The sequence below is a fragment of the Borostomias antarcticus genome (assembly GCF_949987555.1).
Source record: "Borostomias antarcticus genome assembly, chromosome: 6".
In the NCBI taxonomy this organism is placed as follows: domain Eukaryota; kingdom Metazoa; phylum Chordata; class Actinopteri; order Stomiiformes; family Stomiidae; genus Borostomias; species Borostomias antarcticus.
In genome coordinates, this window is record NC_140239.1 from 29,513,423 (window position 1) to 29,537,138 (window position 23,716).

General features: G+C 46.6%; 1 protein-coding gene across 1 annotated transcript in view; it reads left to right on the forward strand.

Annotated features, from left to right (window-relative positions):
- Positions 1–23,716, forward strand: part of brf1b (BRF1 general transcription factor IIIB subunit b) — a gene marked incomplete at its 5' end in the record, with an annotated part of 68,997 nt that overhangs the window by 31,999 nt on the left and 13,282 nt on the right. The window contains 6 exons of the mRNA XM_084439723.1: positions 773–868; positions 1,188–1,466; positions 11,588–11,649; positions 11,883–11,964; positions 12,289–12,341; positions 14,832–15,106. Of these exons, the coding sequence (XP_084295849.1) occupies positions 773–868; positions 1,188–1,466; positions 11,588–11,649; positions 11,883–11,964; positions 12,289–12,341; positions 14,832–15,106 (847 nt within the window). The remainder of the gene's footprint in view (positions 1–772; positions 869–1,187; positions 1,467–11,587; positions 11,650–11,882; positions 11,965–12,288; positions 12,342–14,831; positions 15,107–23,716) is intronic.

The following is a 23,716-nucleotide window of genomic DNA, read 5'->3' on the forward strand; positions in this document are numbered from 1 at the left end:
GTTTTCTCAACGCAAGAAAGCGTAATGTTAAACTAGAAATGGTGCTTGGAGAGCACAGACCTCCGCCCATGAATGCATTTCGTGGCTCCGTGCGCGCACACCTGCATGCGAGCAGGACATGTTTGATATTGCTGCGTTCGTTAGGTCGAGAACTTCATGCCAGTCCAAATTCCTCATCTCTGTGACCTTCCCATGTCGAGACATGGCCGTTTCATTTCCCCCCTTTGACAATCATGTCCTGTCCAAAAAATGAATGGAGGTGAATGGGCCAGCATGTTTGGGTGGCTTGTAGACCTGCCCTGTGATTCGGATCTGCTCCAAAATTGAATGGGTGTTAAATTTGCCCACGCTACACCCCTCCACAGAGTTTCGTGAAAATCAGTCTGGTACAGTAGGTTTTGCGTAATCCTGCTAACAAATAATTTAATAAACCAAGGGACAGATGAACGCGCCACTGAAAACATGACCTCTCACCTAGTGTCGCTGTGCTGGGGTGCAGATAATGACAGAAGCTTCTATGGAGCATACTTGAATAACTTCAAATTCCCTCACAAATTTGACCAGTGCCACAGACTGCTTGGACATACACAAGGGCTTTTACTCCAGCTTACTCTGGTGATGTACACCTTAAGTATATCTCAGCTCAGGACCAGCTGCCATTTATCCAGGCGTTGTACAGAGTGTCTCAGCGTGTATTCATGTGCATATGTTAAGTCTGGTCCAGTGAGCCAGTCGCTAACAAGTCTAAAGATAAACTCTTTTTCCCCCCTAGGTGAAATCTGCACATACAGAGATGAGATAGAAACGGAGTTGGAGAACAGCCGGCCACAGCTCCGAGGGCTTTACGCTGCCTACGCCAAGGAAATAGGTGTGTCCATGGTTCTCTCCACACTTTTCCAGTCTCTTTTAACAGTGACACAATAGCAGACCGCAGGAGAAACGTCACGGTACCCAATGCAAATGTATTAACAAGCATGCCGTCTATTTGACCTTTTTTTTTTTTTTTTTTTTTTTTTTATTATTATTATTATTATTTTTTATTTTTTTATGTATTTATTTATTTATTTATGTAATTATTTTTTAGACTAGAACAGAATACTGTTGGGATTCAAATACTGGGTTTCAGTCCAAAACGTCCATACGTTTCCCCGCGTCCCACTGCCTATGTCTCGTTCCTGTCCCTCTAGAGCCCCCGGAGGACACGCTCTCCCAGGAGTCCGACGCCAGACCCAAGGACCTCTACCGCGAAGAGGAGGAGCTAGAGGCGGCGGCCCAGCATCTCAACCAGGACTTCCTCTGCCAGGTGCTCCAGGGCGAGGAGGCGGAGGGCGGAGGGGGGAAAGAGCCGGAGGCCCCTCCGCCCAAACACCCATCCCTGGCGTCCATCCTGGGGCCCCTGCCCAGCGCCGCCAGCCTGGGCCTGAACGAGTCCATCCAGGAGTTCATCGCCGGGGACAAGGACGGCGGTGAGCGTTCGCCCCACGACTCTCAACGCAACCCCAGTGGTATTATTCACAATAACGTTAACACATCAGATCAGCCATGAGTATAACTCTCTACAAGAACAACTCGGCTCAACCTTGTTAGGCTACCTGCTTTCAGAAATCGGGCGGAGAGGTGAGGAATCACAAACGCAACTCAACCGTCTCTTCCCTCTTGACCTGAACACATTTGATCAAGTATTCCTTCCCCCGAAGTGGGAGCCATATTTTATTTAGCTGACAGGATCAGCGGGCTAGCAGGCACCTGCCCAGCGAAAGCCAGCTGCTGCTGCAGCAGGATAAAGGTATTAGCCGGAGCGCACACCGCCGCTTCACTTAGCAATCAATATGGCCGCTCTCCGACCTCGGTTGTCGGGGAGATAACCTGTCTGATAGCCTGACCGGCAGTTGCTCTGTGGAGATAAATAATAAATCTTAATTTATCTGCGGGCTGGTCAAACCAAAGAGAGTGGTGATTCAAGTTCAGATAAGACTCACAGGGCCTTACTAGACTTACAGGCTAGACTTACGTTTGCTTTTTGGGCAAATGTAATTTGTGATGCCAAAGCAGATATTTTAGTATTCCGTATTCATCAGCAGGAGCCTATAACAGCAAGAGCCCCTGGGAAATTCTGAACCAGCAGTGGCAATTTGCCCTGTTCTGTTTGCTGACGTACAGTATTGTTCAACATACCTTGAAGGAGTTTGGACTAATCTCCCGCTCGTCTTTATTCTGTTTTTAAATCCACATGAAGGTCTTTAGCTACTACTCAAATTGAGCCGTCTTCTACAGTAGGTGTTCTTTTATTTATATATTGAATAGAATATTGTTCATAACAACACACGTTTTAAAGCAGGATGGGGCATGAAGCATTATACTGGACCACAGCAGCAGGGCACACATCTGCAACGTGTTTTGGTGCCTCAGTCAATGTTCAGCCAGTGTTCAGTCAATGTTCAGCCAGTGTTCAGTCAGTTTTCAGTCAGTGCTGTTTTGTATGGAGATTTGGTACAGGGGGAAATTCATTTGGTAAACGTTAACAAAACGTTTTAGTCCTAATAAGTCTGTGACATGGCATTAACACCAAAGTAAATACCCCTTAATTGTCTTGAGTTAAGTCTTTATTAATAAGTCTGATTTTCTAGAGAAGCGCTGATTTTCTGGAGATGTATTTGTGTTAGTGTAGTGGTATGCGTGCTTGTGCAGACATGGAGCTGTTTATTCTTATTTTAGATTCCTGGCACTGAAGGCATGGGGGGATCAACGCCCATATAGGGCTTACTTAGCTGGCTTTGTAGTTTGTGGTGTACATGTCAAAACGTCTGTTACAAAGTACCATACAGTATGGCAGCCTATTTCTCTGGGTCTGTGGCTACTGCTTGTGTGCTACACACCCCTGCACTGCATGGCATCTTCATTAGAGTGGCATGTCCCCAAACCTTCAGGTTGCCAGGTACCGCATGACAGGCACCCCGAAATCCACGTTACACCAGGCAGTGAGTCCAAAATCGAATAATGCAGATGAAAATAACGCGTATTCTCCTGGCCACAACAACAACAACAACAACAACATAGTCCTGGCCACAACAACAAGAACATTGTCTATTTCACCTTTTCGTGAAGAGTATTCTCCTGGCCACAACAACAACAACAACAACAACAACATAGTCCTGTCCACAACAACAACAACAACAACAACAACATAGTCCTGGCCACAACAACAACAACAACACAGTCTATTTCACCTTTTCATCTTTTTTGTGCCAGAGAATCAAGACCTGCCAGCAATATCTAAATATGTATCATAGTTCCCTAGCAAGCTTGGTGGTCACACTCTGTCATACACCCCTCTAGCAGTCACACCTGCTCCCTGCTCGAACCCAGGACCTTCCCTGACCCTTGACCCTGACCCCTTGACCCCTCGTTGACCTCCCATTTCGAAAGTCACTCTCACTGAGCCACCAACAGCAACTGTGCCATCGACAGTCAGACCAGCCCTCCTCCCCACACACACTCATTTTGAATACAGAAAAACCCAATAAAAGTACAATACGTTTGTCCTGCCAGGTCACGTAGTGGTTAAGTCTACCACACTTTCAATGCGTATCACCCAGGGCGGTGAGGTTATTAGACGCCGCGTCTGTAATTTGTTTCAGCGCCGTCGGCCCTGTGTGTGTCTGCCACCCTGCCACTTTCCTACTGTCTAGTAAAGTAGAAAAACGGTAAGAAACGAACTGGATGGATCCACTCATATTTAAAAAAAAGGAGGGGGAAAAAAAGAAAACGTCCAGTAGGATAAATGTCAGTTATGCAGTGGTGTTTATGGGCACAGTGCTGGCTACAGAGATATGATGCTCTGTCATCATTGTCCGTGCGCTCAGAAAGCTGATGACTCAGGACAGACGGCTGCTGGAGAGACAGAGAGGCTCTTCTCAGACGTGGGGCCTCAGGACGGGTAAACATGGCTTTATTGGCTCTGCTTCTACCAGGGGGATGAATCTCCGTCTCCCACCCGCTCAGCAACATGGCCGTGGGCTCAGCATCCAGCTCCAGTTAAACCCCCCCCAGTGTGTGTGTGTGTGTGACAGTGGTTGGGTTTCATAGTCTCTTTTGACTGCCTGCCTGTGTGTTTCTTGACTCTGAGTGTGCATGTATGTGTGTGTTTCATGACTGTGTGTGCGTGTGCGTGCATGTGTGTTTGTGTGTGTGCATGTATCTGTGTGTTTCTTGACTGTGTGTGTGTGTGTGTGTGTGTGTGCGTGCGTGCGTGTGTTTGTGTGTCTGCACTTAAGTGTGTGTTTCTTGACTGTGTGTGTGCGTGTGTGTGTGTGTGTGTGTGTGTGTGCGTGTGTGTGTGAGAGTGCTGTCCCTCACACGCTCATCAAAGCTGACAGTTTTCCTGCAGGCTGTCTGACCGTCTCTTCCCAGCCGTCTCTCCCGTCTCTCCGCCATCTTGTCCCAGTCTCACCTCCACCCCCAGCATCCTGGCACCGCTTAGCGCAACTGCCCTTCTTTGAGGCTCCGGAATGAGCCGAAATGTCCGACGCGACGACCTCCTTCGAACCCACCGCCTATTTAAAGCTATTAAGACCCACTTCCCGAGGAGAGAGGACACGTTTAACTCCTAGGAGATGTCCCCCCCCCCTCGAATAAAGTTGTATCTAGGCTAGTTCGTGCCGATGTCATCGGAATGTCTCTTCAAGCTGTGTGCCGACCAGATGGGCCCCATTTGTGTCCCTTGGAAATCATCCCTTCTCTCCCATTGATCTGTCATTGGATGTCACATATTCAGTCACATCAGAGCAGCGGTTTCTGGGTTTCTCGGGAGGAGGAGTGTCCGAGCCCGAGGCCACGGAACCCAAACAGAGCCTGAGCGAGCCGAGTGCCTCGTAACTCCACAGCATGTGTCAGTAGATGCATTATCATGCACTAAATCTAAGCCGGGCGTTTGCGCTATTGTAAATTAAAACGCGTTTCTAGTCAGCGCACGTCGTCACAGCGCGGGCAGGGTAAATCAACGTACGTGTGCGGCTCGCGTGTGTTTTGCGAACATTACGACCTTGTGTTTAAATGAATGGAGTTCCAACACTGAGGCATGTCTGGTTTATAGCCGTTCTGCATCCGACAGAGAGTCCCACCACGGCCAATGTCATGGGTTGAGACTGTATCATACAGTACAGTGTGCTGCTGTTTTTGCAACGCTTCTCTCTCCTCTGTTGTCCTCTATCGGAATCAAAAGGGGTGTTGACGGGAAAGGACGATTGGCCGTCGCCTGACCCCCGCGGTGATGCAATTAGACAGCTGCTCGGCAGCCCGGCCCACCCTGCCGCCAATGACATCACAGCTGCCACCTCGCTCGCTCCGCAGTCTGGCCCCGGCCTTAAAGGGACAGGCACCACTTGGCTTGTTTCCAATTATGATAATGAGGCTTGCGGTCAGCCAATGAGAAGCAGTTTTACTACGCTCGGCTCACACAGACCGTGATTACAAACAGACGTCCCGTAGACATTCGAACGAAATCACGCACACAATATACGTGGATAACGTGATGACAGTTGGACCGAGAGGACACGTTTAGTGGTGGACAATCTGCACTAGGGTCAATGACGTAAAGGTGTCCCATGTCATTCAGTACAATACTGACTGCCCTCTCGAAAAATGAACATTTTTTCACAATCACAAGTTTATATATCCATGCGTAGACTGGCAGAAATATAACCACCCAGAAAAAAATGTCATTCTTTTATTTTGAATACCACCTTTTTTTTTTTTTTTACAAAACACTCAGTGTTACACTGAATGACACATACGTCATAGACCCACTAGCATGTGTGTGGAATTGACAGCTTTTACAAGTCTGACTGGATGAAAGAAGACACAAAGAAGTGACAGAAGAGACACATGGCCTCCCTCTCACCTCATCTGGTATATGTACCCAGCATTTGACTTCTCAAACTCCAACTGACTGAAAAGCAAATGCAGAAAACAGTTAAGGGCTCTGAAACAAAGACGCCTGGAGAAACATGTAGCACGTATCAGCTATAGCTAGCGCTAGTAAGAAACAAGTGGTTCATGGTAGAATATTGCGTCTGATTGCTTGATATCTCCTCAGTATTTCCCATGCGAACAGAATAGCACTTCTGAAAGTCGGTTAAGAGTAAGTCTAGATAGATAGATCGATCGATCGATCGATAGATATGAACTTGATTTATCCCTGAAAGGAAATTCATTTTGAGGCATCAAAAAGGAACCTACAGCACACAGCAATACAATACACTACAACACAAGGCATAGTGGCACAGACATGTATAAAAGAGGGGTAGTACAGTAAGGCACAAATGCACAATATACAGTATGAACAGTATACAGTATACAAGGTGTACAGAAAGCACTAAAGTGCAAAAATAACTACTCAATCCAATGACTGAGAAAAAAGAACCAGAATACTAACTGACCACTGTTTTTCATAGTCAATTCTAGACACCAACTGTGATCAAACATGGCTTAGTTAGACCTTTTGTGTAGTGCAGAAGTGTGCTATTCATTCTTGCTGAAAATCAGCTTACATGCACACATCTGTACACGCACGCACGCAAACACACACACGCACACACACACACACACACACACGCACACACACACACACACACACACAGACACACATTTAGTACACATTCTGCTTCCATTAAGGGGCTCCATCACGTCAGAATCAGCATGTGGCCTGGAATGACCCTGGCCTACAGGCTACACCCACACACACATTCATAAACACACACACACACACACACAAACACACACACACACACACACACACACACACACACACTCATACACACATTCTCTTCCACTAATTATAATGGATTTACATCCCACTCAAAAACCACACTGTGTACACTAAACAGAAGCTTTTATGCCCATGATCCAACATTGAGCTACACACACACCATACCCGTGCAAGTTTAGACAAAGCATTTCTGCAATTTGATACATTTCAGTCACTCCACTAATTCAGGTTCACTTTTCTAGTGCTAGAGTAAAATCAGTGCCACGATGCCTAATTATTTACATAATAATTGTTATGTAATTGGGATTGTGCTCAGTCAAGTGCACAGTCATGGCAGGAGACGCTGTTTCTTGTAATATGCTGACTGATTGTGCCTGAGGGCGGTGAGATGCTCTTCTCCTGTCTCTGAACTCTGCTCTCCGTGCTTAATGTGCCTTTTATTTGGGTTTTGTATGGGCTATATATTATATTATATTATATTATATCATAGCCTATTATATTATATTATAGCCTATTATATTATATTATAGCCTATTATAGCCTATTATAGCATATTATAGCCTATCATAGCATATTATCTTATGTATTAAAAGGCCCAGATTATGACATGCTAAACCCCTGGCAGTATGGCAGTAGGCATTTTGGCATTTTTGTTCCACCTAAAGTTGCTTTTGCCAGGATCTCGCAAAGTTGGCCTCAGCGTAGGTGGAGCTGTTGGTGGGAGTTTCGGGAGGCAAAGCTCGTCCACTCCTGCTGTCACCGAGGACGAGCACGGAGGGAACAGCTTTTCACAGAGGCTGCGGGAAAAGGAATACAAATCAACGACTACTAAATTCAGTAGTGGTGAATGCCCCAGTACGGCGTCATCAGCCACGTCTGAGAACTATCGTCTCCCATGCGCCACCTGTCCAGAGCTTCACTGTGGAAGACGGCAGGAAGACAATAATTATCTATTAACAAACCCTGCGCAGAGTGTAATTGAATGCAAATTTATCGCAAATCACCTGAACATTTATCATTATCATCATCATCATCATCAACCTGGATGTTTAATCAGGCAAGTCAATTAAGAACAATTTCTTATTTACAATAACAGCCTGATAGGAGGCGAAAGGCCCCCTAAGGGGACAGGGATGGAGAATAAATACATTACATTACATTACAGTCATTTAGCAGACGCTTTCATCCAAAGCGACTAACAATAATTGCATTTAACGTAGGCCAATGTTCTATTACTTGCCAGAACTCACAAGTGCATCTCCTTTCTTAAACAAGTGACTAAGAGCATAATCTAGTGCTGAAGGCAAAGTGCGAGAATAGCAATCTAAAATACAATATAACATATTGTACGACGAGAGGACAATATTAAATCTGACAGGACATTCACACAAACATGCACATCACCATACAGAATATGAGGCGTGAAGCAGCACAAAAGCAATATAAGAGCAGTACAGTCTGTGGGAGTTAGCATACAGGACAGGTGGGGCACCGGGGTAAGAACAGTATTGTGGGGCGCCCTGGTGGCTCAGTGGGTTGGGGCGCGTACAATGTGAAGGCTGGTCCTTACTGTAGCGGCATGGGTTCGAATCCGGCCCACGCCCTTTGCTACATGTCTTCCCCTCTCTCTCTCTCTCTCCCACCTTTCCTGTCTGTCCTATCCCAATAAAACAGAAATGCCACAAAAATATCACACACAAAAAAGAACACTATTGTGATGTCATTTATGGAGTGAAAACCCTTGCTATTTACACACAGTACAAGGTACCATTAGGCGTGACGCATGCACTTAGGTTTACTTATAAACAATTTTCCAGTAAAGACATGGCTTATTACACCCTACATTTCCCCCTCTTTCCCGAGACAGCTTTAATTTAATCGGTTGCTGTCTACGGTGCGAGCGCGACCCTAACCCACATATTCCAGAAGGCAACCAGGGACACGTGAGCAGTCCACAGTAGGACAGTCTAGATGGAATAAATAAATCAACCGCAGCTCAATTATTTGAATCACATGCACATTTCAATGTTGACCTACTTTTCATATTGTCAAAAACTGATGTTGAATGTATCCATATTCAGGTGTACTTATATGGTATCTCTGGACAGAGCTGTCTCTACTATATCCAGTTATTCTGCCTGTTAACTGCATGGGCTACACACACACACACACACACGCACACACACACACACACACACACACACACACACACACACACACACACACACACTGTCCTGTCTGTGCACTTCATAGCTCTAGAGTATATCTGCACAGTAATGCTTGCTGGTGACCCCTGACCCCCTGTGGTCCCTGGCCAATACGCTTCAGGGTGGAAGTTTAAAATGCTGCTGTTTGCCATTGCATGTATATTATATCTGCTTGCTGACAAAAGAACCCCCCTTATCCTTATTAAAATCTGGGGTTTCAATGTTGTGTCCTCTCCCCCAGGCTCGGGGCCGAGGGGCTATCCTTTTACCCCCCCGAGCCTGGGTGAGGGGTCACCCGAGCGTTATATCCAGCACACCTCCAGGAGCCATGTCACCGTTTCGTCATCCACAACCGTCAGGCCACGCATTCCGTTGGGTGTCCGATATTTCTATGTATTTCTGAAATTTGATTATTGTTTTTAATGTTCTTGTTAAAGATTTCTGTTCAAAACAATCAAATTTCAGAAATACATATAAATCCTTAAGACACATTGAAGCAATATAAGGCTACATAAAAAAAAAACTGAAATGTAGCAGCAAAGGACACACTTTGAGAGGGAGGTTTGTAAATCGGATCTTTACATGGACGCATATTCAAAAGACTCACTCGATAAAGACTTTATTTAGACTGCAGTAGCTGCCTACCGTATAATTTCTCCCCAAGAGGACACTGGTGGTGCAACGTCATTCAGATCAAAATTCACTGCAGCTCAGATCATATAATCCCCCATCAGTAGATGAATAAGATAGCCCATCCCCCAGCCTCTCCACAATGCCTATTTTCATCACTGGAGGACTGTGTATCAGGCATTCGAGTATCCAACTTCCTTCTCACACACACACACACACTCTCACATACGCCAGCATAAGGAAGGCTGACAGATTGTGACCCATATCTTCCCCTCGTGACGGATCTTTCCTAAACCTGTTCTCCGTTGGTCCCTTGATCCGATCGAGCGTTGGCACTTTGAAGCATATGTCTTTAATGCATATATTATTAAGAATGTTATTTTTCTCACGGCGATAGCATCCGAGCCGATCTGAACAGTGTGTGAGTGTGGGTTGGTCTATTATAAATGAGATTCCTTATAGAGTACTGCCCAGCGTCGGCTCTGCCTACACCCCAACCATGTGCTGCGCATGGGGCCCGTGGCCATTAAGGCCCCTGAATGGTCTTTCACTGCTGCTATAATGGAAGCAAGAAATATAATTACTGGTCTGTATCCAAACGGCTCTTTCTTTCAGGACTATTAACTCTCACTTCCATTTTACGGCTGGGAGGCATCGCCAGAGACTTGAAAGACTGACGCTCAGTTGTTCTCTAGTTTGCTTGACATTAAACAGTGTAGACACGGATTTGTTCATCTGAAAAGAATGTAAAAAAAAAGAAAAAAAAAAAGGAACTAATCTTTCTAATTTGATTTCTGCTCGTTGCACATTTTAATCGTGCATTTGGGGATGATGTGTACAGCTGCATCTACAAAGGAACTTTGACTCATCTCAGCATCAGATCACATTAGACTGGGTACTAAAAACATGTATGTTAGTGTGTTTGGAATGGAGACTATAGTCAACTATTGCGATGTTCACATAGACTTTTACCAAACGTACACTACTATAGAGGTGCCCGTATAAGGACCTGGGCTATGCTTAAAATATCGCGGTCCTGTCTCCAATGGCGTTACTTTCATAGCTGGTAATTACCTGGAAGCCTGTCTTTATCAGACAAAGGAATTCTTTTGAAGTCATTTTCTCAGAAGAGGAGAATAAAGACCTCTTAGTAATGCCAGACATTCTTAATCGAAGCACTAAAGCTGTTTCAAGTCATCGGAGAAATTCTCTTTACTGGCGTTGCTTTGTTGAGAAATTGCCTGATTTGCTCAGGTGATTATTGTTAATGAAGAAGAACAATGTTAATGAAGAAGAAGAAGAAGAATGATTAGGTCGATACATTGATAGACATGGACACATTTGCTTAATGCTTCGTAGTAGAGTTCGGTAACGTGGAGTTCAAACCATTGCAAAGGGCTCTTACTCCAATTCTGAAGAGATACACCGTAGCAAACATTTGTTCCAGTTCAATCATATTAATGTACTTAAATAAACAATGAAACCATGTCTTTTTTTAATTGAATTGAAGTGTTATATCTGGATTGGTGTAAACATTTCACACTAGTTTCTCTCCCAGCCATGGTGTGTTCCTGGTGGTCTAATGAGGATTCTTTGGAGTCTAAGTTCGTGACCTCTTTCAGAGAGGTCGACTCTTGATGGCCTCTCACTTTCAAGAGTCACATTTCTTGCTCCTTGAACATTGAACGTAGCCCATCTTGCAAATTAGCTTTCTACGGCATTAATGGCGAACCATGCCTCCGAGAAGGCTCTGAAAACAAACAAGAACCCATCGCCAGATAATCAAGTGCTACCTGTCTTCATGTAATGAGCCACTGTCAAAAAATGTGAAACCTATTTGCTCTCTTTATTAAAAAATATTTTAACATTAAAGTCTTTTAACATTTTGAGGTCTTGATCAGACACCAAAGTGAAACTCCTAAAATTGAAAGCAATGATACAGTATTTGAGAGTAAATGTGTTTTTTTGTGTTTTTCATCCACAGATGACAAGTCAGAGAGTGGAGAGCTGGATTTGGATGGGATTGATGATATGGAAATTGACAAGGTACTGTAGGCTCTATCTTGAAAGACCACTTTTAGTGCAGCAACAGATAGTAATCCCTCCCCATTTGTATTTTTTTTCCCATTTTGAAATATTAAAAGGTGATGAAAAGCTCAGAAGATTAAGTCCTCGGTGTAATAATACACCTAGTCTTCAATGCAGCTCAGATCCTTCAGGTTTCATTATGAGCGCTTGACTAAATCCTCCCCTGCTACCCTGTTCAACTTTTCATGCAGTATATCCTCAGTGACAAAGAAGTGAGAACCAAGACAGACCTCTGGATGAAACAGAATGAAGAATATCTGAAGGAGCAGAAGGGTGAGCGAACAGACAACTCATGTCAAAATGCACCTATTCGTTTCGATGGTTCATTTTAAAGTACACACTTGCTTTTGAATCTCTAATTGTAGGCATATTCCAGAATACCATGGACTATATGCATTACGTTACTTCACTATCACCAGTATTGCCACTCATTTGACTTTTATCATTCCGTAAGTGGCTGAAAGGACTAGGGCCAATAAAGTTGTCTTTATCAAATTCAAGTGTTCCTTTACTGGAGGAAGCTACTTATCTTATTTGTGCTGCATTCCAATCCAGCACAAATAGATCTTAATGTGTTGTTGTACTTTTTCTCCCTAGAAAAAGAGGAGAGGATAGCCAAGGAGAAAGAGCAAGGGACGTACAAGGAGAAGGTGAGTTATCAAGGGTAATGGACGTGCGTCTTTGTGTCTGTTGCTCTGTGCACACCTGTAGTTGATTGATTGATTGATTGATTGATTGATTGATTGATTGATTGATTGATTGATTGATTGATTGATTGATTGATTGATTGATTGATTGATTGATCGATTGATTGATTAACTTTATTGGATATCAAAAAGACAAGAAACAAAAAGTAGCCAAGGGATACACATGTAAAAGCACAAATACTTGTTTCCAACATGGTCCCCGATGTCATTTGTTTTGTAAGACAGGACAGTTGAAAACCACTCCTAAGAACCATCCAGTTCCTGCCCTGATGCGTTTGTGTGCGCACTTCTGCGCGCATGCAGTATATCATGGGTTCCCAAACTCTATCAATGTGGGCCTCCCCTCTGAAAACAGTGACACATCCGCGCTCCCCCAACCCCCCAAATTTGTCCGTTTTGCAAGGCAGCGTTAGCTAGCCCATAACATTACACAGCTATGTTAGCTCGGTGGCACCTGCTGCTAGTTAACGTTATGACGTTTTCGCACTTTAAAATCACGTTTCATTCATGAAAAACCATAGACATTTCAAAAATAAAAAATGTTTTACATGTTTTTCCTTTTTTTCTCTTTTTTTTTCTAAACATCTCTCTGCGCCTCCCCTGAATTTCTTTGGGGCCCCCAGGGGAGGCGGGCCTCACAGTTTGGGAAAGCCTGCAGTATATGTATGGAAGGCATGTCAGCCGGCACCTGCATAGCGGTGGGCTGTTCCTGGGTCCCCAGTCAGGATCTGTGGGCCAGGCCTGGCTGGCTGGCTGGCTGTCTGCAGACACGGAGCAGCTGTGTGAGCTCTGGCGCATATTTTCCGCTCAAGCCGAGTCAGGTCTGGGCTCTCTAGTTACACTGCTCAGTTCTCCAGAGACACAGACTATTAGCAGTAGCCGTGGCCCCGAGCTAACCTGTCTGCTCTGACATCCTCACCGCTGCTTCCAACCAGGGGCAGGGCGGGCCGCACGGCAGCGGGCGCTTGATGAAGTGCGGGAACGGCCTGATACCTATTCCAGAGCCTCCAGGCTTCGAGGTTGGGGTGCCAACTGTGGTCAAAACCAGTAGGGTATTTCCTCACGCTGATGCGCTGTAGCGTATAACAAAACGATGGTCTTAGGAGATGGCGTGTGATTGGTCACGAAGCAGCAGGGAAGGCTTTCTGAGGCCTTGTAATGAGCGTGTGTCATCGCAATAATGAGAGACTTGGGTGACATCATACTTCCTGACCCCAAAGGAAAATTATGTATTGTCTAAACGACTAATAGCACACTTATGTACAGCATATGTACCTTCTGCGCTATGAGCTTACTACAAGCAAGCTACGAGTTAGCAGTGAGGAAAAATTCCATCTGTCAGAGTGTAAATTCAGTCTGCTTCCCCCTCACGGCTTATGGGTTTGGGTACGCCCACACTCCCATAAGGCCAGAGGAGAATGCCTAGTGGTGCTGATTGGATCCCAGCAAGCTATGATTTATCCAAATATTGACACGATTTGTAGCCTGGCGTCGCCAGCCTGATCTTGCGAGCTCACATTCTATTTCACTCTGCAGATCAAATCAAATCAAACTTTATTTGTATAGCGCATTTCATACAGAGAATGCGTTTCAGATCAGTCTGGATATCCAACCGTTCTAAATGAACCCGCTCGAACCGAGATTGGTTTGTTCCAATCAGAACCGTTGATCTAATATGGGGCGGGTTTAATAAGATGACAGAGCAGAGGAGCGCCGTAGAGGCGTCTTTGCTGATTGGTTATAGGTCTATCCAATTGCGTCCAGAAGCATTTTGATCAACGCCCGTTGGTAACACCTCTTGGGAATCGGAAACCAACTGTGAGTTTCCAGGCGTAGTTTCTGGCGAAGCCTGGCTACATGTTTTGATGGTTCTGTAAATACCTTAGCGGCTGCCCAGATGTGCTGTGTGGCCTCGTTTTAAAACATTTTCTCCCATTGCTGTCATCTACTCAAGTTAAGTGAGGAGAATCAGTCGACAGGCCTAAATCCACCAGGGAAAAGCATTTATTTGTCCTTGAAATGTCTTCAGGGATAGGTGGGTTCCATCCATCGGGGCACAATGTAGTAGAAACAGCAAGGAAATAGTGTCTATATTAGACATAATTTGATGTACATGTAGCACCAAAACAGCATTGTCCTGCACTCTATTTTGTGTAGAAATGTGTTTCTTCTTTAAGCCTAGTTTTTGTTTGTCTTCTGTATTGGGATTCACATAACTGACTGTGGTACTGCAACAAAAACAGACTCCTCGAATCACTACTGTACTGGAGTTCTCCAAGCTACAGTACCTGTATGGTAGTTAACACCTGGGGCTGCATGCTACTGTGTTTCCAAATGTGGATTATGACTTTAATAAAGTCACAATAGAACTCCCTAGAAATGAACAAAGCGCATCCATTCCGAGCGTCTGACCTCGACTCTCCATCTTAACAGCCGAAGAAGTCGAAGAGGCGAGAGCCTATCCGAGCCAGCACGGCGGGCGAGGCCATCGAGAAGATGCTGGAGCAGAAGAAGATCTCCAGCAAGATCAACTACGACGTGCTGCGCGACCTCAACAGCAAGGGCAGCGGCGGCGGCAGCAGCCCCGCCCGGTCGACGGCCGACGGACCCGTTAGCACCGCCGGGCGCAAGAGGCTGACCCGCCGCAAGAAGCAGCCCAACAAGACCAACCTGGGCTTGGCTGCCACCGCATGCCTCATGGGAAAGAGGTAGATGGATGTTTATGATCATTTTCGTATCGAGTTGTTGAGTGTTGTGGAATCAAGTGATGATGAAAAAAGGCCACATTCTGCAAAAGGGGAATGGAAGTACGTGTTTGGGAACTGGGGGGGTTTAAAAGAGGGCGCTTATGTAACCGAGCTGATTTGGTTGGCGCCATAGAATTGCTGGCTTTTCAGTGGCGTAGCTGTAGCTGGCTAAAGCGGTGTTTATGAGAGGTGGTCAAGTGCGTTGGCAAGTTAAAGGACCTGAGATCCAAATAATTAGGAAATGGCTGACAACGCTCTGTCGCCTGTATCGAATTGAAACGTCAAACTGATTTTCTTCTGCCTTGACAGCATCGGGGAACTAATAATAGGCCCCAGTCTGGGTCTAAAGACACCCCGTCGTTTTTGGCGCTGTGAAGTCTTACACCATCCTCCGTCGCCTAACGCCTGCTTCCCATGCCATTTCCTCCGGCCGACTCACCACAGCGATTCAGTCGGCCCTCGGGGGTCATGTCTGAGGTGTCTGCCTATTGTCCACAGCATCCCGAACTGCATGCTGGGATATCGCCCCTCCATCCAATTAATCCTCCGAGCAGGACTCCGAAACGTCCGTGTGAGGGAACTTAATGAACGAGGCGCAGACAGAGCTCGGAGATCACGATTTAGATGATTTCTAAATCTCTAATTTTTCTCGGCTCTGGTTCCCTGCATTAATGATAATTACTGTCGGGCGTTAATGAGTTCTGAATGGCTAATGCGAATGAGATGTGAGGCACTGCGGGGGGGAGAGCAGAGGAGAGAGCAGAGGAGAGAGTAGCCGTGTCGTCCTCCCTCCCCTCAACAGACTCGGGTGGTTAATATTTCATCCCTGCTCACTCCACCTTAATAGTCGGAGCCTCATCTATTCTGAGTTCTAATTCAATTGCGTCTCCTAACAATGGAACAAACGCTATGACCTGTGTATGATAATCATAATGATCAATGACATTTAGTAGACTATATTATACACAGCGACTGCATACATTTTTAATATGTGGTAGTGCATGTGATTGTTCATGTCATTTTACTGATTGCATATACATATAGATATATAGCCTGCAGGCCAAATAATGGGTAATGTGTTTGGGTGTTGCCTCCTCATCACTGTGTGCTGTGTCTCACTATATGACAGTAAAAGCTGTTGTTGTTTTGTTTGTTTGGAGTTCGGGACAGAGCTTGGCTGGGACTCGGGATGCCAGAGGGTTCGGAGTAGTTTCCCTGTGAGCCTGAGGGCTGGCGAGGCCTTTTAGTCATTCTTAGCTCGTCTTTCAGGTGCTCCCTTGAATAAGATAAGTCTTCAACCGGCCTTTCTGCGTGAACCATTTTATAGACATGTGAGGCATCGCTTTATCATCTCATTAGCTTCAAGCAGAGTAGTGCTGACGTGATTTATCAAAGCCATCTGAGTACTAAACCAGATGTCGGAGAGTCGGGGAACGCGGTGTGACTCTTGATCGTTTGAGACCACGGTATCAAATCAAGTCAAACGTATCCATATAGCGCTTTGCATACAGAAAGGCAACACAATGCGCTTTACATGGAGAGGGGGGTGCATACTTATCAAACCCCTAATTTTCCATAGGGAAGCAAAAAAAACAACATTGAGCCAATATAGGACTGTAAAAAAAAATAAAATAAAAAATCCCTGACCTCTCTCAACAAAGTTGAGTTTATTAATAGCAACGCATTTTACCAACAGCTTTCTTCAGTAAGACCAGACAAAAGACCGTTACAGCAGTCCAGCCTGCTAGTAAGCAGGCATTAGTAGCCCAGCGTGGGCCTGAGAGAAAAGGTAGCATGTGGCTCGCCGGTCCTCGGCAGCACACTCAGGTCTGCGTCACACGGACATGCTCAGGCGGCTCGGCTCCTCGCGGTGATGTGCATTGTGTTTGTCAGCGGCGAGATTGCTCCCTCTGTAAACGCCTCCTCTCAATTTGTATGGGGAAATGGCGGTGGGAGTTGAGCCCTGGGGATTGAAGTGGCTCAGTGTGTTCCCTGAACCGGCCGTTGCTCCGGCTGTCTCAGAGCGCGCGGCGCGTTCTAAAATCCTCGGACGGAGTCAGAGGCTTAAGTGGAAGCAAAGGGGGAGCCTGACGGTAAATCTGTTATGTCTCGCGTGATCTTTTAGGCTAGCGCTGTGACAAGGTGCTGAAATCCTATCTTACGGTACTGAAAGTATAACTAAATGTCAGTTTCACTACTGTCTGTCGCCGATTGAGGTAGCACAATAATGATTCAACCCACCCCCCGTTTATGAAACCCTTCCCATGTGAGGTTCTGGGACACTGGTGTCTGCGAGACATTACCGGCAAATATCTGAAGTTGTGCCCAGGTGATGCGTTTTACTTCAAACAGCAGTGTTGGCTCCGCCAGAGAAGAACTGACACTCTGGCGGCCATGTTGGAGGGGCAGCCTCTGTCATTAACATGTTTGCGTTGCAAGCTATAGAATAGAATAGAATAGAAAAGTTTATCAGTCAGCAAGGGCAGGGGGCCATCAGAACAGACCAGTCGAGGGGGGGGGGGGGGGGGGTTAACTGTCCAGGCAGAGGGGTGGTGGGGGGAGCTAATGGGTAATGAGGGGGGGGGGGGTCTGACCTTGTGTGTCAGTCTACTGCAGCTGTTGGCTGTTGAGCTTGCAGACCGCGTCAGGAAAGAAGCTGTTGTGGAACCTCTCCTTCACGGTCCTGATGCTCAGCCATCTTCCGTCTCTCTGGCGAGTTGGTGCGAACCGGTGGTACATGAATAGCATCCTGACGTAGGTTTTTTTCTTGTCCAGGTGCTCCAGCGCGAAGTGTAGGGCCAGTGTGATGACATCATCCACAGACCTGTTGGCTCTGTAAGTGAACTGGTGTGGGTCTAGTGAGTCTGATCATGATGGCGTCGATGTGTTTCACCACTAGTTTCTCCATACACGTCATGACCATTGGAGTGTGTGCCACTGGCCGGTAGTCATTCAGGTAGGTTACCTTGGTTTTCTTGGGTACTGGAACTATCGTAGCCATCTTGAAGCACGTGGGGACGACCTGCTGTGACAGTGATGTGTTGAAGATGTCTGTGAAGAGTGAAGACAGGAGCCAGCTGTGTGGCACACATTTGGATGACTTGGGGTGGTATGCCGTCTGGACCAGCAGCCTTGCGAGCATTCACCTTCCCGAAGGACTCTCGCACCTCAGATAGTTGCAGGACTGTGTTTTCAGGTTCCCTGTGGTTGGCTGGCGTGCTCGTGTCTCGAGCCAATCTAAAGTCTAGCAGTCACGGCTCCTCCGAATCATATTCCCTCGCAAAACCCATCTCCTGCACAAAGAGGGGTAAGAATTTTAAAGCTGTGCTCTTCGATCAAGTCTCTGTGTGACAAGGGGTTGTGATAATTGAATTGAGATTCTCTGATAATGAATATTCTCTGTCTTCGACTGAGACTGTATGCTGTCCTCTCAATGTTGACATTTTCTCACAGACAGTCCCCCCCCCTACTTCCCTGCAAGTTGTCCACCAACTGCCAAACTAACAAAGATGGAAAAGCACTCTACCAGAAAGGGCGGATCTAATTGCCCCTATAGTACTTTGTTCTTCATCAACTCAAGCCTCCTCCTGCCTGTCTATTCTCGACCCCTTTCTCTATTTAAAAAAAGAGTTGCTCTCCGGGAATATAGTCTGGTCCCAGGTTTTTTCTGAAGTGCAAATCATAACCGACTTTGGCAGCGTGGCCTGTCTGCAGTTCTCATTTCAGAGTCCCTGAAGAGCAACCTTTCAACCATATGCTCCCCACGACCTTGATGTGATCTCTGCCTTACCCCATAACCCCCTCAGAAAAAGTCCCGGCAGCGGTCTCGAATCAGCGCCACGGCAGGAAATACGAGCAGACGCGCAGTTAGAACGGGGCTTCTATTCCTAGTCCCCCGACTAGCGTTTCGCGACCGGACAAGGTCGTGTCAACAGGAGGCCGGTGTCTTCGTCTGCGTCTTCATCTGCCTTTATAAAGGGCAGACTGCGACGTGACGTGCGCAGTTCCATAACGTCTCGTCTGCTTTGGCCGAGCCTGGAATAGCACCGGCCCAGAGAACCTGCTGGTATACTGTGCTCTAATGGCTTTCACAGGCCTCTGGCTTTTCCACCCACCTCTCAAATTTATTGCCGATTTCCACTTGTAATGCCACGGTCGCTGCATCCTGCTTCTCAGTGGCTCCCCGTGCGCTAATAACCCCCCTAGCGCTGGCGCAGACTACAAATACCCCCACCCCACCCCCTGCATGTGGACCAACTCACTCACGCCAAACCCCTCACATCCAGACGATGTTGCAGAGGGGGGCTTGGTATGTATACTAAGGATTATAGAGGCGGCCAACCTTGGAATGCGCCGCATGTGAATGGGGAACCGTAGAACTAGACCCCCTGCTGCCCCGCCCACCCCTCCACCCCAGCCGACAGATTGATTTGTCAGCGCTCTTCTCAGCCTCCTCTGCCATGCCATCGCTCAGCTACCCTGTCTCTGGTAGCGAAGGGACTTGTTGATAGCTGATGTCCCCAGAGAGCAGGTCTGTCATTGCAGGGCCCCCCCCCACCCTCACGGAGTCACGCCTGCAGGGACAGGAGAGCGAGCGCGTGAGCTCGGCCCGCTCGTTCAAGGCTGGGCTTGGGACTGTGAACTTGGTGAATGGCATGTGGGCAGAGTGGAACCTGCGTGTCTGGCTTTTCCAGGCTTTCTGTCTGTTTCCCAGGGACTGGGATACAATAGCCCGCTGCAAAGTGAGACGTCTCTACGTCGGGGACGGCAGAGATCTTTCCCTGAGATTCCTTTTCCTGAATGTCTCACATTCTTCTCTCTGCTGTCGAGTAGCCCAGAGGGACGGCTCAAGCCCTCCAAAGCATTTTCTGTTTAATGTCAGTATATCTCACCCACGGTCAACTCTCCAGGCAGCCATTTATTTCCATGTGGACAAAGCAACCTCCTGTTGGTCTTCACATAACCTTTTTATTGACTGAATCTCTTGTTTCTTAGTTTATAGCATTTATATTTTACAGCATGTATGTTTAACCCCTCCTCCTTGACTTGAATAAATCATTGCAAGAGCTTGGGCATAGGAAAGCACAATCAACTACAGCTACATATTTGTTGTACTAGCTAACATAGTAACTACATATTTAGCGTAGCTACGTTAACTGGTTGTGTTCAGCTTTAGTAGCTGATGATATCCCTGCGTGCTGTTAAGCGTCGCTAAGCTGTAGAATCCCTCAGAGGTTCAGGGAGACAGCTCAGAGTGACGGGCGTAACTCGAACCCTGAGCCATGAGGCTGGGAGTCGTATCCTGAGCCACCATGTCCCTCCGCACCACCTCCCTCTCTCCCTCCCTCTCTCCCTCCCTCCCTCCGTCTGCTTCCCGGTGTCGAAGGACGGCAGTGCAGATGTTTGTTGCCTGGCGAGCTGTTGCAGAGGGAACTCCGTCCCAAGGCCTTGGGCCTACGCTGAGCAGGCATTCTGATCAGTGTAATAGTAAACGTTCATTACAGGTTTTTTTTTTTTTGTTTGTTATAATTTTTTTATTTCAAAGTTACCAATTGCATGTCCAACATACAATCTTGTTGTCTTCCGACATGTAAAGTGCAACATGACACGCTATAACCAATAACACTGACAAAAAGAACAAAATGGACCCCCCCCCTTCATTGCAGGTTATCGCCTATTTCCTTTGTTTGAGGAGGGATTTTTGGCTGGCTGTGCGATATTGCGTTAACCTGGTAGAAAAGTAGAGAGAGAGACACAAATGAGCATTTGCTGATAAGACAAGGCAAGGCAAGTTTATTTGTATGGCACATTTCAGCAACAAGGCAATTGAAAGTGCTTTACATGAGATGTTGAAGCATCAAGACAAAGTGCAAGAAACACATAAAGGTCATATAAATCGAAATGTAAAAAAAGGACAAGCAGGCCTGTGCCAGATGACCTGCAAGGTCTGGATGGTTCATAACGTAGCAGCAGATCAGAAATATATTTTGGCCTTAAACCATTCAGTGCTTTACCAACAGCAGTATTTTAGTTCAGATTTCAGTTCTTTGACAGACAGGAAGCCAGTGTAAAGACCTCAGAACTGGAGTGATGTGATCCACTTTCTTAGTCTTAGTGAGGACCCGAGCAGCAGAGTTATGAAGCGCTGACTTTTAATCGTTCTTCTTTGGCTCCAAAGACAATTACTTCAGTTTTATATATTTTTTGTTTACTTGAAGAAAATTCTGGCACATCCAATCGTTGATTCATTCAATGCATTTACTCAGCGCTTGTATGGGATTATAGTCCCCTGGTGATATGGTGATATAAATTAGTGTGTCATCTGCATAGCTATGGTAACATATTTTGTTGTTTTCCATAATTTGAGCTAGTAGGAGCATGAAGAGGCCCCAGAATGGAACAGAAGAGGCCCCAGAATGGAGCCTTGGAGAACTCCACAGGTCATTTTTGTCCGCTCAGATTTATAATTGCCTATAGACACAAAGTAGTCCCTGTCCTTCAAGTAGGATTCAAACCAGTCTAGCACTGTGCCAGAAATTCCCAACCGTTTTTCCAGTCAGCCTAGTAATATGTTGTGGTCAACCATGTCGAATGCAGCGCTGAGATCCAGTAATACTAAGACTGAAATTCTGCCATTGTCTGTGTTCAAATGGATGTCATTGAAGACCTTAACAAGAGCAGTCTCGGTGCTGTGGTGTGGTCGAAATCCTGACTGGAAGACATCAAAACAATTATTTAGTGCCAGGAAGTTGTTCAGCTGTAAAAAAAAATGTTTTTTCAATGATTTTACTTAAAAACGGGAGGTGTGATATGGGCCTATAATTGTTCATTTGTGAGGTGTCTAGATTATTCTTTTTTAAGAGTGGCTTGATGACTGCAGTTTTCAGGGTGTGTGGGAACACACCTGAAAGAAGAGATGTGTTTACAATTTGCAGTAAATCAGAGGCCATGCAGATAGATACATTTTGATTTCAGATATTGTACAATGTCCTCCAGGGTTTTATGGTTGATCGGATAAAATTGAGTCATGGTATTGATTTTAAGACACTGGGACAACACATATCCTGTACTTGGTATGGAGGCACTGACCGCTTGTCTAATTTTCTGAATTTTATCGGTGAAGAATGAGTCAAATTCATTGCAGGCCCGGGTGGAAAGAAGGTCAGAGGTTATTGACACAGGAGGGTTTGTTAGCCTATTAACAGTGGCAAACAAAGCACGTTCATTATTATAAAGCAAACAGAAATGTTTGCATAATCAGTGTTTTTTGACCACCAAAACATGGAGAGCGGTACTAGAAAGAGGGCGTGAAATGACCTGGCCCATGAAATGGCTTGATCATTATTTGCATGGGTGAGAGCTATTGGAGAGGGAGCTAGCCAATCAGCCGTGTGCGTGCGTGTTTGTGTGTGTGTGGGTGTGTGTTTGTTTGTGTGTGGGTGTGTGTGTGTGTGTGTGTGTGTGTCAGAGACTGTGAGTGCAAAGTAGTGCATTTATGACATAAGCCCCCTTCAAAGGCCGCCCCGGTTACAGTAGCAGAACACCGGCTGTGAAACTGGGTGTGCAGAGCTGTGAGGAGAGCACAGCCACAATGGTGGGGACCAAATCCCCCCCCCCCCCCCCAGTCCCCCACACTCCTCCTCACCCTCCCCCCCTGCCGAACTGCTCAGTGGGATTGTGGGATAATAACTCCTTTCTTCGTCCTCCTCTTTCTCGAGACCCCTCTGTGAGCGGGATCGGCAGGAAGTGTGATAAGACCCCCGCGGCCGTCCAGAGCATGCCTGGACTAAGTCACATGTGTGGGCCCGCCGCCAACGCAAACTAAGCGAGCGGCAGTGTCCGATCTCATCAGTATTCCTGCTCAGTAGGTCTGTTTCAGCCCCTAGGATCTTTTATCTTCGCTGCTGAATCCTTAATGGGTTTGTCCTCCAGGAGAGGAATGCTCTGTGCCTCTGTTGAGCCACGCCCACAGGTATGACGCATTTTAATACAGCCGTTAAGCATCGAAAGACCCTTCACAGGAAACGCATTGAAGTATGTTTTAACACCATAAACAGTATCCCGCATTGAAAGGTAAAAGATTGCTGTAGCTGTACAGCGAGAGAATACTATGAATTGATTACAAGGCCTGAAGCAGACCTTGGTCCCACAGGCTACGGGTGTGATTTGAATGAGATGCTAGCAGGTTAAAATTAGCTCCTCCAGCACAATGCTGTGATGTGATTGTGTCCGTGCGACCAACCAGAACGTAAAAGGCCCCGCCGCCTCCCCTTTCAAAGAGACCTTCTCCTATTGGCTCAGACCGCCACACCGCGAGAGCGTTTTTCCGTCCGCTCGGACCCGCGGCGGTGGGGCCGAAGGGCGCCACACGCCCGCCGCACCCCCCCCCCCCCCCCCCCCCCTCACGACCGACGGGTGGACCACCGCAGACCCACCCACCAGAGAGGGGCACCCAGCCGTCCCCGCATCCCATCTGCGCCAGCCCCTCAGCGGGCTAACATAAGCGGAGGAGTGGCGGTGTGGCCCTTGGCTGCCGCTCGCGCTCCGCACCAGCTGGGAAGCAGGGCGCCC